Genomic DNA, 22,394 nt, shown 5'->3' on the forward strand with positions numbered 1-22,394 from the left:
TTTATTTATTTATTTATTTATTTATTTATTTATTTATTTATTTATTTATTTATTTTGAGACGGAGTCTTGCTCTGTTGCCCAGGCTGGAGTGCAGTGGCTGGATCTCAGCTCACTGCAAGCTCCGCCTCCCGGGTTCACGCTATTCTCCTGCCTCAGCCTCCGGAGTAGCTGGGACTACAGGCGCCCGCCACCTCGCCCGGCTAGTTTTTTTGTATTTTTTAGTAGAGACGGGGTTTCACCGTGTTAGCCAGGATGGTCTCGATCTCCTGACCTCGTGATCCACCCGTCTCCGCCTCCCAAAGTGCTGAGATTACAGGCTTGAGCCACCGCGCCCGGCCACACCTGGCTCTTTTAAAAAACACTTGTAGAGAAAAGGTCTCACTATTTTGCCCAGGCTGGTCTTGACCTCTTCAGCTCAAGGGAGCTGCCCCCTCAGCCTCCCGAAGTGTTGGGATTACAGGCATGAACCACCGCGCCTGGGCCACTAGCAAGAGTTTTGGTTTCAGGAAGTTTGAAACCTGGTTTGGTCAGGTTACGCTTTGTTGAGTTCTGGTGAGTTGTATATACTATTTCTTCAGTTGTAAAAAGACTATAATAAGAAAAGTACTGATATATTCAACCACACCAAATCTTCACTTAAACACAAATCCCCATTACTGTCACCTTCATATGAACTTTTTTCTTTTTTTTAGACAGGGTCTTGTTCTGTCGCCCCGGCAGGAGTGCAGTGGTGCCCTCACAGCTCACTGTAGCTTTGACCTCCCACCTCAGTCTCCATAGTAGCTGGACTACAGGTGTGGTCCACTATGCCCAGCTAATTTCTAAAATATTTTTAGAGATGAGGTCTCATTACGTTGCCCAGGTTGGTCTCAAATTCTTGGGCTCAAGCAATCCTCCCACCTCAGTCTCCCAAAGTACTGGGATTACAGGTGTGAACCCACCATGCCCAACCATGTGAGTATTTTGAAGAGAATACTTATATTTGCCATGAGTAGTGTAGTGTGAACCTTTCATATATATGAACGGTTTTATATATACATATACACATATAGTTTTTTCTTTCTTTTTGTTTTTGAGACAGAGTTTCGCTGTTGTTGCCCAGGCTGGAGTGCAATGGCACAATCTCGGCTCACTGCAAGCTCCGCCTCCCTGGTTCAAGCGATTCTCCTGCCTCAGCCTTCCGAGTAGCTGGGATTACAGGCGCCCGCCACCAAGCCTGGCTAATTTTTTGTATTTTTAGGAAAGACGGAGGTTTCACCATGTTGGCCAGGCTGGTCTCAAACTCCTGACCTCAGGTGATCCACCTACCTCGGCCTCCCAAAGTGCTGGGATTATAGGCATGAGCCACTGTGCCTGACCATGAGTGGTAATATTTACTAGTACAACATGATGGGGAAATACTGTCAATAAAGGAAGGTTCTGAAGAGTGCCCTTAAGGAAATAATCTGAAATGCACACAGTGGTTCAAGACAGCATTATTTTTTGTTTTATCAAAGGAATATATAAATTTTAAAAGTCAAATATTGCTAAAATATTATTTTAAAAAACAAAAGCATGACTGCTAAGGGGTGCTGGGTTTCTTTTTCAAGCAATGAAAATTTCTTTTCTTTTTTTGAGACGGAGTCTCGCTCTGTCGCCCAGGCTGGAGTGCAGTGGCACAATCTCGGCTCACTGCAAGCTCCGCCGCCTCCTGGGTTCACGCCATTCTCCTGCCTCAGCCTCCCTAGAAGCTGGGACTACAGGCGCCTGCCACCTCGCCCGGCTAATTTGTTTGTATTTTTTAGTAGAGACAGGGTTTCACCGTGTTTGCCAGGATGGTCTTGATCTCCTGACCTCGTGATCCGCCCACCTCGGCCTCCCAAAGTGCTGGGATTACAGGCTTGAGCCACCGCGCCCGGCCAAGCAATGAAAATTTCTAAAGTTGATAGTGGTGATAGATGCACAACTTCATGAATATACTAAAAGTCATTGAATTAAACCTTTTTCTCCAGCTTTATTAAGGTATATAACTGCCAAAAATTATGGAAACAGTGTACAATACGTCCCAATGTATTGTACACTGTATTTAAAAAATTTTAATTTTGTAGAGTCTCGCTTTGTTGCCCAGTCTGGTCTTGGCTTCCTGACCTCAACAGATCCTTATCAGCCTCCCAAAGTGCTGAGATTACAGGAATAAGCCACCATGCCTGGCCTGTATTGTACTTTATTTTTTGAGACAGGCTCTCCCAGGCTCAAGTGCAGTGGTGTGATCACAGCTCACTGCAGCCTGGACCTCCTGGGCCCAGGTGATCCTTCCACATCAGCCTCCTGAGTAGCAGGGATTACAGGTGTACACCACCACACCCAGCTAATTTTTTTGTGTGTGTATATATGTTTTTTGTTTTGTTTTGTTTTTGAGACAGAAGACAGAGTCTTGCTTTGTCACCCAGGCTGGAGTGCAGTGGCCGGATCTCTGCTCACTGCAAGCTCCGCCTCCCGGGTTCATGTCATTCTCCTGCCTCAGCCTCCTGAGCAGCTGGGACTACAGGCGCCTGCCACCTCGCCTGGCTAATTTTTTTGTATTTTTAGTAGAGACGGGGTTTCATCATGTTAGCCAGGATGGTCTTGATCTCCTGGCCTCATGATCAGCCTGCCTCGGCCTCCCAAAGTGTTGGAATTACAGGCGTGAGCCACCGTGCCCACTCTAATTTTTGTATTTTTTGTAGAGATTGGGTTTCACCATGTACCCAAGCTGGTCTCCTGGATTCAAGCGATCCACCTGCCTCGGCCTCCCAAAGTGCTGGGATTACAGGCGTAAGCCACTGCGCCCTGCCCTTTTATTCACTGGATTTAAAACATACTTTTTGAAGGTAGTTGAGTACTTACTTGGTTGTTTTACATGGTCCACCCTCACTTCCATTCTTCTTACATTATGACTAATTATTGGTTGTTTAATGAGCATACTAAAAATGGTTCTTTACATCTTTTTCTATTGATTAGTTTTCTGTTTCTACCAGTTCTTCCTATTTTTGCTAATTCCTTCTTTGCACTTCATCGCAATGTAATTACACACATAAGATGTATGTAATAACCCATTAATTTCTTTGGTTGATCTCCATTCTGGAGAATTTTACAGTTCTGGTCCTAGGGACGGGAATAGCTGCATGTAAGGCTGCTGCACAGCTGGCATTCTGGACTTCACTCATCCCAGAAACAGCCAGCTCCTGTGTTGTATCCCATTTCATTTGCATGACTTTCCTCCTTTTTGGTGGAGTATATCACTCAGGTGCTTCCTGAGAAAATCCAAATGGAAGATAAAATTTGAGATCTTGAGTATCTGACAACATCTAACTTTTCACTCAGAACTTAAAAATTTTTAATATCTTTTTTATTTTATTTTATTTATTTATTTATTTTTGAGATGGAGTCTGGCTCTGTCGCCCAGGCTGGAGTGCAGTGGCCGGATCTCAGCTCACTGCAAGCTCCGCCTCCTGGGTTTACGCCATTCTCCTGCCTCAGCCTCCAGAGTAGCTGGGACTACAGGCACCCGCCACCACGCCCGGCTAGTTTTTTGTATTTTTTAGTAGAAACGGGGTTTCACCGGGTTAGCCAGATGGTCTCGATCTCCTGACCTCGTGATCTACCCAACTCGGCCTCCCAAAGTGCTGGAATTACAGGCTTGAGCCACCATGCCCAGCCTATATATTTTTTAAGAGACGGGGTCTCACTCTGTTATCCAGGCTGGGGTGCAGTAGTGCTATCGTGGCTCACTGCAGCCTTGACCTCCTGGTCTCAAGAGATCCTCTTGCCTGAGCAACACCACACCTGTTTGTTTGTTTGTTTGTTTTGGCAGAGATGTTGCCAAAAAACAAACAAACAAACAAAAAACAGGTGTGGTGTTGCTCAGGCAACACTATGTTGCCCAAGCTGATCTTGAACCCCTGGCCTCTAACACTCCTCCTGCCTCGGCCTCCCAAAGTGCTGGGATTACAGGCGTGAGCCGCCGCACTTGGCCTCACTCAGAACTTAGAAGTCATTGCTTCCTTGTCTTGTAGCTTCCCATGTTGTTGAGAAAGTTGATGCCATTCTCATTCCCAATTCATTTAGCTCTTTTTTTTTTTTCGTAGACATAGTATTTTACCTTTGAAGATGGTTGTCTTTTCAGGTTTTCTTCTCCCTGTAGTTGAAACTATTTTGATCTTGGTTATTAGTGTTGGGAAACAATCTTTAAAAATCTAGTGACACTTAAAATTGCTCATGTTTTGAAATTCACCAGGTGAAAACAGCTTTCTCACTGGAAAAACTTCTCTTCTAAAGTCTGAATCCCTTTGAAGCTCTTTTCTCTGGGAACACCGAATTTCCACAGAAAAGGATCTTTCCTCCTCCCTGAGACTTAACTGCAAGCATTGTAGAAACTAAGAATCTACCATCCTGTATAGTTAGTTGATCTTCATTTTCAGTTTATGCCTGGCATTTCTCAGTCTGAGGATTTCTGTTTCTAATTCTCAAAAGAGCAATTTTCCTTCCATGTTAAGAGCACAGTAGTAACCTAGTTACCTATCTCACTGGGTAGAAAGAATACAAACTTTTTTTTTTTTTGAGACGGAGTCTCGCTCTGTCGCCCAGGCTGGAGTGCAGTGGCGCGATCTCAGCTCACTGCAAGCTCCACCTCCCGGGTTTACGCCATTCTCCTGCCTCAGCCTCCCCAGTAGCTGGGACTACAGGCGCCCGCCCACGCCGGCTAATTTTTTTGTATTTTTAGTAGAGATGGGGTTTCACCGTATTAGCCAGGATGGTCTCCTGACATTGTGATCTGCCCGCCTTGGCCTCCCAAAGTGCTGGGATTACAGGCATGAGCCACCGCGCCTGGCCTGAAGAATACAAACTTTTAACCAATCTCCATTCTCAGTCATTCTGCAGGGCCTGTTTTTCTCCACTGTCTAGTTCTAAGTTTTAAGGAGTAAATTGGCTTGCTTCTAATCAGTATTCCTACAATTAGGTTTGAACTTCCTCTGCTGTACTATGTCAGTACCTATTTTCGGTCCACTTTCCATCTCCCAAAAGTATTTAGACCTTTTAGCTACCATTCTTTGTCCCTAGAACTTTGTACCTCTAAATGTCATTTTGCCGAAGTCTCAAGACACAACTATAGTATTAAAACATTTGTGCTATCCACCATGTTTAATCAGAAGTCCATGGACCAATATTGTAATAGAGAAAAATCAGAAACAATCTAGATATCTGATAGGTTAACTGCCATGAAACATGGCAGCCCTACTCAATGGTCTCCTTAAGTTCAATGTTTATGTAAAGAAACCTAACACAAACCATTCAAATGTTTATGTAAAGAAACTTTAAAGAACTATAATTTCCATGTTTTTAAAAGATGAATATTAACAATTATATGCCCAGGCTGGAGTATTAGCTCACTTGTACTGAGCTAAAAATAGTACAACGAAAGAATACATCAGAATACTAAGTAAATTCAAGGAGGTATGGTTACAGCTTATGATTTCTGAAATAAGCACATTTTTATTACTAAAATTGCTTAGGAAAATAAAAGCAAAGCAAGCGGCTTAAGAGACAGAAAACCTGAGTTCTTAGTTTGACAATGCCAGTCATCATCATCTGGAAGGGCAGCAGAATTTTCAGACCAATTTTAGTATCATGATGCAGGCCAGGCCCAAATTGTAAGAGATAAAGAATAAGAAAAGGGGCCAGGTGTGGTGGCTCATGCCTGTAAATCCCAGCATTTTGGGAGGCCAAGGCAGGCGGGATCACCTGAGGTCAAGAGTTCAAGATCAGCCTGACCAACATGGAGAAACCCCGTCTTTACTAAAAATAAAAAATTAGCCGGGCGTGGTGGCACATGCCTGTAATCCCAGCTACTCAATATGCTGAGGCAGTAGAATCGCTTGAACCTGGGAGGCGGAAGTTGTGGTGAGCCGAGATCGAGCCATTGCACTCCAGCCTGGGTAACATGAGCAAACCTCCATCTCAAAAAAAAAAAGAAAAGAAAGAAAGAAAAAGAAAAGAAAAGGATAAGGAAGCAATCTATTCAGGATGCAGTATTTTTCAAATGTGCTGGGAAACAGAGTAGGGAAAAGAGGAGAAATACATAAACATATTTAAATAGTTTAGGGGATGAAGTACTGGAGGGAAGAGCATCTAGATGAAGGAAAAAAAAAAAAACAAACCTGAAATAAGACAATGGAAAGTAGTAAAGAGTACAATAAGTTATCCTTCGAAAAAGAGAAAGCTTCCCAAAGAGAAAAGGCCCAGTGAAGGGTTATCTTTTCTGGAGACAGGGTCTTACTTTGCACTTTATCCAGGCGAGAGAGTAGTGATGCAATCACAGTTCATTGCAGCCTTGACCTCCTGGGCTCAGGTGATCCTCCCACTCAAGCATCCTCCCATCTCAGTCTCCTGAATACCTGGGACTGCAGGCACCCATCACCCTGTATGACTAATTTTTGGCTAATTTTTTTGTAGAGACAGAATTTCACCATGTTGCCCAGGCTGGTCTTAACTCCTGGGCTCAAGCAATCCACCTGCCTCAGTCTCCCAAAGTGCTGGGATTACAGGCATGAGCCCCAAGAGAGTTTTACTGCACTGAATGGGGGATAGAAAGCAGTACTGGCAACACTTTAATCAACTAGACTTTAACGATTTTGTAAATTTTTTTTGAGATGGAGTCTCGCTCTGTTGCCCAGGCTGGAGTGCAATGGCGTGATCTTGGCTCACTGCAACCTCTGCCTCCCTGGGGTCAAGCAGTTCTCCTGCCTCAGCTTCCCGAGTAGCTGGGATTACAGGCGCCTGCCACCATGCCCGGCTAATTTTTGTATTTTTAGAGACAGGGTTTCACCATGCTGGCCAAGCTGGTCTCGAACTCCCGACCTCAGGTGATCCACCCACCTCGGGCTCCCAAATTGCTGAGATGAGCCACCGCGCCTGCCCTTTAACGATTTTTAACAAATTAAAAGGATTAACAAAGCATTTGGGGCCAAGATTTTTAGTTGTACTCTCTACGCAGAATCTTCCTACATAAGCACTTTTATCCTTCCTACTCTGCTCTCAGTAGGAACCTAGATTTTACCACACCTTGCCTTTTTGTTCTTTTTATAATCTCTCACCTATCAATCTTTTTTTTTTTTTTTTGAGATGAAGTCCTGCTCTGTCACCCAGGCTGGAGTGCAGTGGCGCAATCTCAGCGCACTGCAACCTCCACCTCCCAGCTTCGGGCGATTCTCCTGCCTCAGTCTCCCGAGTAGCTGGGACTACAGACGCCCTCCACCACGCCCGGCTAATTTTTGTATTTTTAGTAGAGATGGAGTTTCACCATGTTGGCCAGGCTGGTCTCGAACTCTCACTGTGTTGCCCAGGCTGGAGTGCAGTAGCATGATCTTGGCTCACTGCAACCTCTGCTCCTGGGGTTCAAGCGATTCTGACTCAGCCTCTAGAGTAGCTGGGACTACAGACGCCCACCACCACACTTGGCTGATTTTTGTATTTTTATTTTGAGATGGAGTCTCACTCTGTCTCCCACGCTGGAGTACAGTGGCAGATCTTGGCTCACTGCAACCTCTGCCTCCCAGATTCAAGCAATTCTCCTGTCTCAACTTTCCAAGTAGCTGAGACTACAGGCGCACGTCACCACACTCATCTAATTTTTGTATTTTTAGTAGAGACAGGGTTTCACCATTTTGGCCAGGCTGGTCTTGAATTCCTGACCTCAGGTGGTCTGTCCGCCTCAGCCTCTCAAAATGCTGAGATTACAGGCATGAGCCACGGTGCCCGGCCTGATTTTTATTTTTAGTAGATGGGGTTTCATCATGTTGGCCAGGCTGGTCTTGAACTCCTGACCTCAGTGATCCACCTGCCTTGGCTTCCCAAAGTGTTGGGATTACAGGTGTGAGCCACAGCAACTGGCCAATCTCTTCATCTTTTAATTACTACCTTTATCTAGGTACCATAGTCCCCTTGTTGCAGTTACTCATTTTCCTTTCCTCTGCCCTCAGTCCAAAGCAATTTTACTTCAGTGAGTAGGTGCCCCTTAACTATACATACTTGCCCCAAAAACCATCTGATTTTCTCAAGGTTTTTCTGCATATGACAGCCCTCCTTTAACCTAAACTCCACTGCTGAGTGAAGATAAAGTTGGGGATAAAAACATGGAGTCAAGAGATAACCAGGTGTAACTGACAGAACAGAAATGAGTTACTGAAACAGGAAATAAGCACTTTATTTAGTGATCTGGAGGTAACCTAAAAACAAAAATCCATTATTTAAAAACTGTTCTGTGTACTCGTAGTAGAGTTTCGTAGACAATCAGTTTTTTTCACTATGAACTCTTACTACTGACTTTTAAAAAGCAATGTTTATTTGGAATAACAGTATTTTTTTGAGACGGAGTTTTGCTCTTGTTGCCCAGGCTGGAGTGCAATGGCGCGATCTCGGCTCACTGCAGCCTCTGCCTCCCGGGTAGCTGGGATTACAGGCGTCTGCTACCATACCTGGCTAATTTTTATATTTTTAGTAGAGACAGGGTTTCATCATGTTGGCCAGGCTGGTGTAAAACTCCCGACCTCAGGTGATCCCCCAGCCTCCCAAAGTGTTGGGATTACAGGCGTGATCAGGCGTTAGCGATTGCGCCTGGCCTAATACTTTTTTTTTTTTTTGAGACAGTGTCTTGCCCCGTCGCCCAGGCTGAAATGCAATGGTGCAATCTCAGTTCACTGTAACCTCCGCCTCCTGGGTTCAAGCGATTCTCCTGCCTCAGCCTCCAGAGTAGCTGGGATTTTAGGCGCGTGCCACCACGCCCAGCTAATTTTTGTTTTGTATGTTTAGTAGAGATGGTTTTACCTGGTCTCGAACCCCTGACCTTATGATCCACCCAGCTCGGCCTCCCAAAGTGCTGGGATTACAGGCATGAGTCGCCATACCTGGCCAGGAATAATTTTTTTTTTTTTTTTTTTTTGAGACGGAGTCTCGCTCTGTCACCCGGGCTGGAGTGCTGTGGCCGGATCTCAGCTCACTGCAAGCTCCGCCTCCCGGGTTCACGCCATTCTCCTGCCTCAGCCTCCCATGTAGCTGGGACTACAGGCGCCGCTACTTCGCCCGGCTAGTTTTTTTTGTAGTTTTTACTAGAGACGGGGTTTCACCATATTAGCCAGGATGGTCTCGATCTCCTGACCTCGTGATCCGCCCGTCTCGGCCTCCCAAAGTGCTGGGATTACAGGCTTGAGCCACCGCGCCCGGCCTAATATATATATATATATATATATTTTAAATTTTATCTGGAGGCAGGGTCTGGTTCTGTTGCCCATTCTCATGTGCACTGGTGGATCATGGCTCACTGCAGCCTCCAATTTGGACTTAAGTGATCCTCCCTCCTTAGCCTCCCAAAGTGCTGGGATTACAGTCGTGAGCCACCACACCAGTGAAGAAAATTAACCATGCTCCAGCTAATAATCACCTCAGCAATTACCCTGAATTAGTGTCATTTTGCAAATTTTGCCATTTGACTTTATCTGATACCTTAAGTTATCCTTAGTAACTTTCATATTATCCACTAAAAAAACTAATTCACTGATGATCAAAACAAGTACCAAATGTCTGATGCTCTTTAAATTTGACTATTGCCAGGGTATGAGAGCTCCTGAAATTCTCACTGTTGCCCAGGCTGGAGTTCAGTGGTGCAATTTTGGCTCACTGCAACCTCCGCTTCCCCGGTTCAAGCAACTCTCCTGCCTCAGCTTCCAGAGCAGCTGGGATTACAGGCATGCACCACCATGCCCAGCTAATTTTTATGTTTTTAGTAGGGATGAGATTTAACCATGTTGGCCAGGCTGTCTCAGATGATCCACCTGCCTCTGCCTCCCAAAGTGTTGAGATTACAGGTGTGAGCCACCATACCCAGCCTTGAATTCTCTTTGCTATCCTAGATTTTTAGTACCTAAAGACCCAGTCTTGCTCCACAAAAAGAACACTTTACATTGGTATTCCAGGTCAGGAGGAATTCCATTTCCTAACAAAGAAACCTATAGGCCTGCTGTTAGTTGGTTACAAATACCACAAAGACACAATCAGTTTTGCCATGTAAAATAATTTGTACAAACCCTGACAAACTGTCTTCTAATTATCAGCATTTATGGAGGAAGGGGCAATCTACAGATAATAACCAATGGACCTTTGAAATAGACATAACAAAAAATAGCTACTTTGCCAAACAAGAACAATTTTCAAACAAGCTATCCTCTTGGTGGTTTCAGATTAGGAACAGAGTAATCGTTTCATAGTTAAGCCAAAATTTAGTGTTAGAATTATATTAACGTCTATACAAATATATTAAGTACTTTTATAGCTACATCAATCATTTAATTTGATCTTCACAAACATGCTACAAAGTACTGGGGAAATATCTTACCTAGATGAGGAAACTGAGGCTCAGAAAAGTCCAGGTTCTCTGCTCTTGAGTAAAAGCTGGGATTAAACCCTGGACTTTCTGAAACAATTCAGTCTTTTTGATAGTACCATGCAACATTTCCAGAAAGCATATATGGAAATAGAATACAAAGTATTACTTAACTCTTAATTACTCTACATTTTGGATTAGAACCTAAGCAAATATGTTCTACTTTTAGTAAGTTTAATTAGAACTAAATTTCAATGTTTTTAAATTCAAAGATCTGATAAAACTTACTGCATTTATATGTCAATCACTATGAAATTTGTGAAGGAGAAATATCTGCCTAGTTCTTACTCTTACTTAGAGTAAGACTTAATTGCTTGTCCACAGATGAGTACCCAGAAATAAGATATAAACCATTTTCAGGGGAAAACATGCATGCATTTATTTTTAAGAATTCCCAATAAGGGGGGAAAAATTCAACATCTTTAAAAATGTGTTTATTTTTTAAAAAATCAGTTGTGTACAAAAGTGTTTCGTAGTTTTTAATTCTCAAGACAAATACCCCAACCCTCCACCCACAGCCCACCCTGCTTCAATGGTATTTCTGGTGACCCACCCATTTTCCCCTTACAGGAAGTTAACGGCTCAGAATAGACCCTCCTACAGAATTTATCATCACTAACAGATTGTTTAGAATAGAGATCTAGAGAAGCTAACAAGCAAGGTTCCCTATAATGGCAGTAGACTTCCAGCAGACACCACAACAAAGCACCATCAATTGCTGAAAGCTAAAAAATAGATATTATTTTCAATAATATTTCATTTTCTATTGGAAAAGTTTTTTAAATTACATTAAATAAGTCTCTTTCCCCCCAAAGAAATAGTCTAGCTTTTATTATGATGCCTGTAAAAAGTAGGTAACAGCAAGCAGACAAGGATCGTTAACAGCACAGTGTAATGATTTCCATCCACTCACACCTAGAATCAAACTGACAAACTGTGCCACACCTGATTATATATAGCAGCATGGTTGAAATAACCAAGCAAAAGGTGACACATTCAAGACTCCATTTAGGTGATTGCAAGTTCATGAGGGTAGATCAGTCCAATGAAGCAGTAACAGAACAAATGGGACAAGGGAGATAGTAACACTCCCCTACCCCGATGCCACAAGATCTTTGATCTATATTGCAGCAGTGCAAATAGAACGTGTGACATAATATGTAGACACTGAAGAAAAGTCACACTTGGGAATAAGGGCTATTTATCAGTAAATACTTCAAGTTGCCTTCTTCCCAGTGACAGCAACTGGCTGATGGTAAGCATTTACTTTAACCTGGTACTAAAAAGAATGGAAACGTAATTTTAAGATCAATGGTTTGTACCCTGGAATTGAAATTCCTTGAACTAGAAAAAGTGATTAATACAACATTATTTTGTAGAAGTCCACGAAATAAAGTTAACTGTAAACAGACAGCTTCCTTTTTCATATCTAAACATTGTTTCCCTCTACATACCAGAAGGTATACCTGGCTCCAGCTGTTCCCTACCCCAATCCATCTTAAATCTTTAAAACAACAACAACAAAAATTCATAATTTCCTATTTTGCTACATAGGATTGTAAAACATTACCATACACCTACTGCACAGTTTTAAAAGCTCAAATCAGGCATACACTTATGCCCAAGATCTGCTTTTCACATTGGTAAACTTATTAAGCAGCCTCAACAGTAATACAGTATGCTGCATTCTGTAGTGCACAAATAAGCAAAATCCGTTTAAACTGCCAATTCTTTCTTACAGATACTTAAAAAGAATTATTTTGCATAGTTTTATGTGCCACCAACAATCATAAATGTGTATAACTTCTAAAAAATGAAAAACAATCATTCTTTCATTTCATAGATTATTCTCGTCAAAAGCAAAATACAAAATCCAAACATTTATAAATCCTTGAATGTGTTACAAGGATATAAGTTAAGTAAATCATAGTTGTAATTCCAAACATTTCGGGGTGCCAACTCAGAGCATCTAATTCAGTACCTAGTCCCTCAAATATTTATATACCACTGAATACTTATTTGGGTCCACTAACTGCCATTCAGTCATTCATTCATTCATTCATCAGTACTGAAATACTATACAGCTAATTATTTCTTCTTTTAAAAGAGGCACATACTCAGGAAACAGGCCTGATTACAACAAAAGCCTACTGGAGAATCAATGACTTCTAACAAATCAGCCTGCCCTAAACGGGATTTCACTGGATTTTTTTTTTTTTTAACATAATTTTTGAGACTTTTAAAACTGAAACGGTGCCAACTCAAAAATATTAAGAATTACAAAAATAATTTCCACCAGGGTACTTTTCCCCTAGGCCTGATCTTTTAGTGTCTTTTTTTCCAAACATATTTAAGAACAGAGGAAAAAAGTAATTGCTTTAGTTTCTATGTTTGGGTAACTAAATCTACCCACAGACAAGAGAATAACAAAAGCAAACAGTACAGTGGGAAATATACCAGAAAGGAAAAAAAAAGATCATCACATTAAATGTAAATGAGGTAAATTTTTATAATAAAGAATCTTTTATGAAGATGTCTCAAACCAAATGTTGTACTTTCCAATTTCTTGGGCACTGGGGATGTTGAAGTGTAGTCAGATGAGTGTATAACCCTATAGGGCTCATGTGCATAAAAATCAAAGCAGGATATAGCTGCCTCCAAGAGCATGTACGTATGTATGTAATGCCTGACCTTTAGAAACCTCTGAGCTCTCTCACCTTTGTCTAACCACAGGACAATTAAATATACCCTGATAATACAGGCAAAAAATAAACTGGGTAGATGTGTCTGATATTTTTAAACCCAAATTCTACGAATACTACCAAGTTGCCCTCCACTTAAAAAAAGTAATTCTAACCAGTAATGGAGAAAAACCATCCACATTCTCACACAATCCCACCTTACTTCAAAATATAAAGTACACGGTTTCAGGTATTTAAAATAAATAAAGAAAAATCTTGTTTCCTTTGGCATCTTTAGAAAATAAACTACAACAATAAAAAGAGGTGGTTGTATAAAGACATGCTTAAGCAAACATATGGGGAAAAAACAGCAACTTGTGTTTAGTATGCAATAATATCAACTATAAGAGTATACTGTTAATTAGGAAAGCCTTACAAATTTTTGGAAGAACCTTCACATCTTTAACATTATAATATATTTAATAATGGTTCTTTTATTGCTTCTAGTATCAAGATTATTGAGAAGTCAAATGAAGTTATGCTGACGTTATGATTCAAAAATTATCTTCCAAACACTTAATGATTATAATTTAAGATAAATAACACTTAAAGAAAGCAAACCTTTTATACTATGACTTTCAATATACAGCCTTACTTTAATTCAGTCTGATTCCATTACATTTTTGTTATTTTGTATTGGTCCTAAAAATTTAAAAAGAATTGTATTTCTATATATAGAACTGCCTGCATAAATCCACTTCAACCTTCATAAAATGGTCACATTAGTGTTTGATCTTGCAAAACTAATAATTTTCAAACTTTTGAACTTAGAATGAAATGAAAATTTAATACAAATAGTCTATGTACAAGAGAAGGTAAAGTTTTCAATTCTCATATTATCAGAAACATCATAAAGAAAGCTAGATTTATAACACACTTCTATTCCTATATGCATCTGAAGTATGTACAATAAAACACCAACACAGCTTTCATGTGTCAATAGGGGAAGTGCAAGCAAGAATGACTTGAAGTATCCAATAAAGCAATCTCTATAGACCCCCAAATCAGGCTAAAAACTACTGGAAACAGCTGACTGCATCCTTGCCAGTTCTCAAAGAAAAATTTCATCGTTTAAAAAACAGGTGTCAAATTCACTGAAAAACTAAGTTGGGTTCTTTCATTAAACCTGGGAATAATGTAACACCAAGTATTTACTATTTTTGCAGGAGAAATAAAATTGGCAGTTCCATTTTTACATTACTTAGGAAAAATTTAAGAGTGTTTGAAGAACTGGGACAAAACATTCCAAACCTACTGACCTAAAAATGAAGCAAGGGATACATACTGTCCTTCAGCACATTTCCCCACCAAATACAGAGAAATTTACCATTAGAATATTAGCTGTGTGTGGCAAGGTGGGGGTGGGGAATGGGGTGGGAAGGGGGGAAACAGACACTATGTCCCAGTCTGTTGACAAGGACAAAAAGGCTCTGAATAGGTCACCATCTTCAATTCTGAATAAATTTCATATTTAAGAATTCTCAAATGCTTAAAATGGTGGTCTTTTCAGCTACCCATCCTAAGAAGTCAAGTACAAGCATGCAAGTAAATTCACAGGCACAGAGGATCCATGTTAAAAACAGTTAAGGTAGCTGTGATGCAACACCAACAATTTGAATGGCCCTGACACACTCAAAGTATTATCTTAATTATTCAACAAAATCCTGAAGCAAACTCTTGCTAGTCTTGGTACACTGCTAAACACTAAAGTAGCATGTTTCTTCCATGGTTTTAGCTTAGCTCAAGGAATTTTTACACTATTAAGAAAAAAAAATTAAAGTATTTCCCCTTTTTAAATTTACACAGACGTTTAATTAGCTTTATTTACAGAGCAGGGATTTTTTTTTTTTTTTCAGTCTCCAATGGTGCCTAGATAACATCATTAGGCAAGAATGCCAGTTTAAAAGAAATCTATGCAGAATCCTAAAAATAACAGATGTTGGTGCTCCTCAAGAAGAGGCAAGCTTGACTATATCAGCAGCTCTCTATGCCTCAGTTACTCAGAAGCAATTCTGTTGCAGTCTCTACATCCCATGATTTTGAAGACAAGGCCACTATTACTGCATTCTGTAGAGAAGAAAAGGGGACAAGAGATTAAATCTCAAGGAAACATTTAAACAATACTGAATCATTCACTCTTTATATTGGGAATTAACACCTTGTTTCTTTTCTGAAGTTGATTTACATTTGCAGTGCATGAAAAGCTTCTAAAATCAATGACAGTAATCAGTAAAAATAAAAAAAATCACTGATTTCGAAAACAGAAAATATGTTTACCAAAACTAGATTTTCTCTTATTTTCCTTTTTTTTTTTTTTTTTTTTGAGACAGGGTCTTGCTCCATCACCGAGGCTGGAGTGCAGTGGCATGACTATCGCTCACTGCAGCCTCGACCTCCTGACCTCCTGGGCCCAAGGGATTCTCTCACCTCAGCCTTCAGAGTAGCTGGGATTACAGGCACTCACCACCATGTCCAGCTAATTTTTGTAGAGATGGGTTTCGCCATGTTGCTCAGGCTGCGAATTTCCCTTAATTTTCTAAACCACTTTTGTCAGTCAAGAATTTGCAATAATTTAAAATCAATCAATATATGAAAATCAACATGCCCTTATGTACTTACCCTATCAAAGCCCATAGCACATAGGTTTTCTATTTTTTTGGTGTATTCTGGACTAGAAACTGGTGCTCCAGCATACACATGTGCCCAAAGTCGAGCTGTCTGTTTGAACATTTCGGGATTTTGTTTGTACTATATGGGGGGGAAAAAATTGATTGACATGACATTACAGTTATAATATTTGATATGGTATTTCAGCTCTTAATTGCCTACAACCCTACTTTTTCCAAATAAAACAAATCTACATTTAAAATGTGATTCACTTTGCATTATAGACAACCTATGTCACTCAAGAAAAGACCACTTAACCTGAAGCTTTGACTCACAATTTGTGTTGACAATAACAAAGACAAGTAACATTAATCTACTTTAATCTCCAAATTCAACAGATATAACTAGCAAAAGACTAAAATTAGATTAAGTGAGGTATTAAGAGATGTTCCAAATACTGTAAAGCAGCAAACATTATACAACTGAACACAGATTACTAGCTTATAAAAATATGTGGACATTAGAATAATTTTTTTTTTTGAGATGGAGTCTCGCTCTGTCGCCCAGGCTGGAGTGCAGTGGCATGATCTCAGCTCACTGCTAGCTTCGTCCCCCGGGTTTACGCCATTCTCCTGCCTCAGCCTCCTGAGTAGCTGGGACTACAGGTGCCCGCCACCTCGCCAGGCTAGTTTTTTGTATTTTTTAGTAGAGACGGGGTTTCACCGTGTTAGCCAGGATGGTCTTGATCTCCTGACCTCATGATCCACCCGTCTCGGCCTCCCAAAGTGCTGGGATTACAGGCTTGAGCCACTGCGCCCGGCCGACATTAGAATAATTTTTTACAATGTGACCAGCTTTTGTATTACCCACAGCCCAGGCTAGAATACAACTAGATTCTTCTGTTTTCTTACAGCTGCATTAGTGTACAGTGATTTATGGAAACCTCACATGCAAAGACCTAACTTATTACATAACTTGAGATGATCATAAACTCACAATAAGAGTAATTTTATTAAAAGACTTCCCATATGCATTGGAAAGAGGTAAATTTATCAAATACTTTGGAACCATTACTTAGTAAAGCAAAGTATAAATTACTAACGATTCAATTCACTTTAATATTTCTTTTAAAAGTACTTTATATATTTAAATCTATTACATATTAAAATGATAAATCTACTTTCTACCACTGATTCATCACAAGAAAATAAGTCAAATTATTGAACTATCTTAGGAGCTAAAAGAAACCCTTGAGTCTAACCTCAGCCTGTAAGGCTTAGAGTTCAATAGGAAAGCAAAGCTGGAATATAAGCCATGCTTTTAACAACCAAATATGAATAAATAGCACATATATAAAACATGGGAAATCCGAATTGGAAGTACTCTGAGGCAAATAACAGAATATACTGACAAGGATATATACATAAAGCAAGGAGTAAACAGATCTTCACGGGAAAAGAAGATAATACATAAATTAAAATCTTATAGGTTAAAGAAGTTTCCTCAGGCAGAGGAAATATGGCAGATTGGATACAATATGTAAAAACGAATGCAATGCTTGAAAAAGCATGAGTTTTAAGAAAAGAACTTAGGAAATAAAGCTAGGTTTGCAGAGAGTTCAGATCATGGAAAAACTCTACGAACTAAAAAATTTGGACTCAAGTAGGTGACAGTAGAGCTACTAACAAGTTTTTGTTAGTGAAGTAAGATTTGCACTTTATAAAGCTACCTGATAGCAACGTAGAAAACGGAGAAAGGAAGAAAGAGGTTGAGAAAAGATCTATCAGAGCAGTTGAAAATAATTTTTTAAAAGTGACCTACGGCAATCAGAGTAATTATGTAAATATAGTGACAGAATGATACAGGGAATGGTTATCAACAGGAGCAAAGGAGACAGAGAAAAACTCCAAAGGCTGCGACTTGGGTGGTTAACCATACGAATGTTCCTTAGATACCTGAGTGTAACACTGCCAAAACTGAACGCTATCATAAATCCTGCGAACCTATCATTCTATGATACCATCACCTATCAATTTAGTTAAACACCAGGCTCTTGGGAGAGAGGGCAAGCCTAGGAGAGAGGGCAAACCTACACATTTCATCAATGTACGGGTGGTAAGATCAGTATAGATATGACCATCCAAGTGTGAATGTGCACAGAAAGTAAAGGTAACAAGGTCAGAACTGAGGAACTATATTTAAGAAAGACGAGTAGGAAGGGAAATAATTGTGGGAACTAACAAAGAACAGCTATGAAGTGAGGAAGAAAAGTGGGTAATATCTTAGAAATCAAGAGAAGAAAAACTAAGGTTAAAAAAAAAAAGAATGTTCATTATATTCCAATTGCTTAGAGTAGGTATTGGCAAACTTTTTTGTTTTTTGAGAAAGGGTTCCGTTCTGTCACCCAGGCTGGAGTGCAATGGCGTGATCTCAGCTCATTGCAACCTCTGCCTCCCAGGTTCAAGCGATTCTCCCACTTCAGCCTCGCAGGTAGCTGGGACTACAGGTGCGTCCCACCACGCCGGGCTAGTTTTGTTTTTAGTAGAGATAGGGTTTCACCACGTTGGTCAGGCTGGTCTGGAACTCCTGACCTCAAGTGATCCACCCACCTCGGCCTCCCAGAGTGCTGGGATTACAGGCATGAGCCACTGCACCTGGCCAGCAAACTGTTTCTTAATGGGTCAGATACGAATAACTTAGGTCCAGTCTCTGATGTAATTATTAAACTCAGCCACTGTAGCTAGAAAGTGAAATGAAAAATATTTATTCCATTCAACAAATTACCAGGTCATTGGAAACTGTGCCATGCCACGTCAGTGCCATGATAGGAGGTGATTAAAATTATTAAAAATTATTAGCAGGAGGGATCATCCTTCCTGAATGGAAGGATAAAAAGATGAATACATACACCAGCATTAATCCTAGAATCTAGATGGTAGGAATATGGGTATTCACTGTGTAATTCTTTTGACTTTATGTGTTTGAAAATACTCATGTTAGGAAAATAGCATCTATATCCAATTAAACTAGATGTTAAAAGTCTATTAAGTTTTCACTATTATACCTGACAAAATAATCCTACAAGAAAGAAAACCATTTCAAAATTTAGTTTCAATAGAGTATGCTCATGTGTTAATGTGCAAACCATTAAAGCGGTTAGACTCATACATAATGTAAGGAAGTCTTTCAAAAGCAGCCATCTTACCTGATTTGCTACTACAGCATCCTGTGGATCATCTGGTTCTGCAGCTGCCAATAGTGCTTGCAATGACAATAATACCGTGCGAAGAGTCATTGCAGCTGCCCTAAAATTCAAAAGATGAAAATATCCCAATTAAGAGGGCTCTGCAGGCAAAAGCAATTAAGTACTTTCTTAATAAAAATTTAAAAATTGTGGAGCTAAAAGTTACTTAGAGCTTTATCTTAATTATACAGTTAAGTCACAGACATTTATAATTATGTATCTGCCTATCATTTATTTTCTTCCTTACTTTACAATTTGCCTATTTCTTTTTTCTTTTTTTTCTGAGACAGGGTCTCACTCTGCCGCTCAGGCTGGAGTGGGCAGTGGCACTATCTTGTCTCACTACGACCTCTGCCTCCTGGGTTCAAGCGATTCTCCTGCCTCAGCCTCCCGAGTAGCTGGAACTCCAGGCACACACCACCACACCCAGCATTTTTTTGTTTGCTTGTTTTTTCCTTTTTTCGTAAACACAGGGTTTTGCCATATTGCCTAGGCTGGTATCGAACTTCCGAGCTCAGGTGATCAGTCCACCTTGGCCTCCCAAAGGTCACGGATTACAGATGTGAGTTACTACACTCGGCCAGTTTTTCTATTTCTTAAGACAACTCAAATTCTGAACTGTCCTTGTTTTTCTTGTTGCCAAGATCCTTCTTGTTAGTTTTATTCACTCATTTTCTATCCATTTCTCTAAACACAAAGCTAAAGTGATAAATCATTAGTACCAATAGCTTGTGAGACTTTCTTTCAATGGCACTCTAAAAACAAGATACTATGAAGCAAATATATTTTTTCTTTCTTTTTTTATTTTCTTGAGATGGAGTCTCACTCTATCGCTGAGGCTGGAGTGCAGTGGTGCAATCTCGGCTCACCGGAACCTCTGCCTCCCTGGTTCAAGCAATTCTCCTGCCTCAGCCTCCCAAGTAGCTGGGACTAGAGGCACATGCAACCACGCCCAGCTAATTTTTTGTAGTTTTAGTAGAACAGGGTTTCACCGTGAGAGACAGGATGGTCTTGATCGCCTGACCTTGTGATCCGCCCGCCTCGGCCTCCCAAAGTGCTGAGATTACAGGCTTGAGCCACCATGCTTGGCCATATTTTCAAGAAAATATAAAATCATTCCATAACATTTTGAAATAGGACAACATTTTTGGCTTAAACTACATCACTTATGATTCTAAATGTATTTATAAGGAAAGTATCTTTATAAAGCTAATATTTGTCTAAAAAATAGTATCTACTTGTCTAGTAGTAATTCTTGGCATTTCTGTTAAAAAGTTGTTTCACTGGCCAGGCTCAGTGGCTCATGCCTGTGTAATCCCAACACTTTGGGAGGCCAGGGTGGGCAGTCATCTGAGGTCAAGAGTTCGAGATCAGCCTGGCCAACATGGTGAAACCTCATCTCTACAAAAAATGCAAAAATTAGCTAGGCATGGTGGCATGTACCTATAATCCCAGCTACTCAGGTGGCTGAGGTAGGAGAATTGCTTGAGCTCGCGAGGTGGAGGTTGCAGTGAGCCAAAATCACGCCATTGCACTCTAGCCTGGGCGACAGAGCGAGACTTCATCTTAAAAAAAAAAAAAAAAAAAAAAGGCCGGGCGCGGTGGCTCAAGCCTGTAATCCCAGCACTTTGGGAGGCCGAGACGGGCGGATCACGAGGTCAGGAGATCGAGACCATCCTGGCTAACACGGTGAAACCCCGTCTCTACTAAAAAAATACAAAAATCTAGCCAGGCGAGGTGGCGGGCGCCTGCAGTCCCAGCTACTCAGGAGGCTGAGGCAGGAGAATGGCGGGAACCCGGGAGGCGGAGCTTGCAGTGAGCTGAGATCCGGCCACTGCACTCCAGCCCGGGTGATAGAGCGAGACTCCGTCTCAACAAAAAAAAAAAAAAAAAAAAAAAGTTGCTTCACCAATTAATAGAGGTATGTATACATACAATGTGGACATATTAAAAATGTTGCATGTAAAGAGAATGACCATTTTTACCATGCAAATTAGATCATTCTTTTTTTTTTTCTTTTTTGAGATAGGGCCTCACACCGCCTAGGCTAAAGTGCAGTAGAGCACAATCACAGTTCACTGTAGCCTTGACCTCTTTGGCTCAGGTGATTCTCATACCTCAGCCTCCTGAGTAGCTGGGACCACAGGCACATGCCAACACGCCCAGCTAATTAAAAACAATTTTTTTTTTGTAGAGACAGGGTTTCACGATGTTACCCAGGCTGGTCTTGAACTCCTGAGCTCAAGCAGTCCTCCCACCTCAGCCTCTGAAAGTGCTGGGATTATACGTGTGAGCCACAACAACTGGCCAATTACTCTAAACCAGCCTTTTTCAACTGGGTTCCTGATTTGAACCACAGACTAGAAAAGATTAGTGACTGTTCTCTCAATTTTCCCAAGTTTGGTACATAAATAGTACTTCCCTAGATGTCTACAATAAAAGTTAATGTAGGCTGGGTGCAGTGGCTCACGCCTGTAATCCCAGCACTTAGGAAGGCCGAGGCGGGCACATCACTTGAGGCCAGGAGTTTGAGACTAGCCTTGGCAACATGGTGAAACGCAGACTCTGCTAAAATTACAAAATTAGCCAGATGTGGTGGCACATGCTTGTAATCCCAGTTACTTGAGGGGCTGAGGCAGGAATCGCTTGAACCTGGTAGGCAAAGGTTATATGAGTCCAGATGGCACCACTGTACTCCAGCATGCGAGACAGAGCCAGACTCTGTCTCCCACACCTCCACCCCTAGCCAAAAAGTTAAGTTATTGCCAACAACCAACAATGAACGTCTTAAGGCAATGATCTCACAGTGTTGTTCATCCAACCAGCAGCATCAGCATCCCTTGGGAAGTTATCTCTATCCCAGAGCTACTGAATCAAAAACTCCAGGGTTGTTTTAACAGGTACTGCAGGTGATTCTGATGCACATTAATACTTGGCAAATACTGTTAATTAGGGTGGGCATGGTGGCTCATGTCTATAATCCCAATACTTTGGAAGGCTGAGGCGGGCAGATCACCTAAACTAGAGGTCAGGAGCTCGAGACCTACCTGGGCAACATGGCGAAATTCCGTCTCTACTAAATATACAAAAATTTTCTGGCCATGGTAGTGCACACCTCTAATCCCAGCTATTCGGGAGGCTGAGGTTGCAGCGAGCTAAGATCATGCCACTGCACTCCAGCCTGGGTAACAGAGTGATACTCTATTAAAAATAAATAAATAAAATAAAACAAACCAAAATGAGATACTACCTAGCACTCGTTAGAATGGTTATTATAAAAACGATGAATAAGTGTTGCTGATGTCGTAAGGGAAAGGAAACCCCTGCACACTGCTGGTGGGAATGCAA

At 41.0% G+C, this 22,394-nt stretch overlaps 1 protein-coding gene across 4 annotated transcripts in view; it reads right to left on the reverse strand.

Moving 5' to 3' along the window:
* Positions 1 to 10,810: 10,810 nt before the first annotated feature.
* UBE2K (ubiquitin conjugating enzyme E2 K) overlaps positions 10,811 to 22,394 on the reverse strand; it is a 91,058-nt gene continuing 79,474 nt past the window's right edge. For 3 of the 4 annotated variants that reach the window (XM_023224700.3, XM_023224701.3, XM_023224702.3), the window contains 3 exons: positions 19,008 to 19,107; positions 15,815 to 15,943; positions 10,811 to 15,262 (listed from right to left, as the gene is read on the reverse strand). In XM_023224700.3, the coding sequence (XP_023080468.1) occupies positions 15,188 to 15,262; positions 15,815 to 15,943; positions 19,008 to 19,107 (304 nt within the window). In that variant the 3' untranslated portion in view covers positions 10,811 to 15,187. The remainder of the gene's footprint in view (positions 15,263 to 15,814; positions 15,944 to 19,007; positions 19,108 to 22,394) is intronic. The other variant, XM_023224699.3, reaches the window with a different exon arrangement.

The sequence above is a fragment of the Piliocolobus tephrosceles genome, chromosome 3 (assembly GCF_002776525.5).
Source record: "Piliocolobus tephrosceles isolate RC106 chromosome 3, ASM277652v3, whole genome shotgun sequence".
In the NCBI taxonomy this organism is placed as follows: domain Eukaryota; kingdom Metazoa; phylum Chordata; class Mammalia; order Primates; family Cercopithecidae; genus Piliocolobus; species Piliocolobus tephrosceles.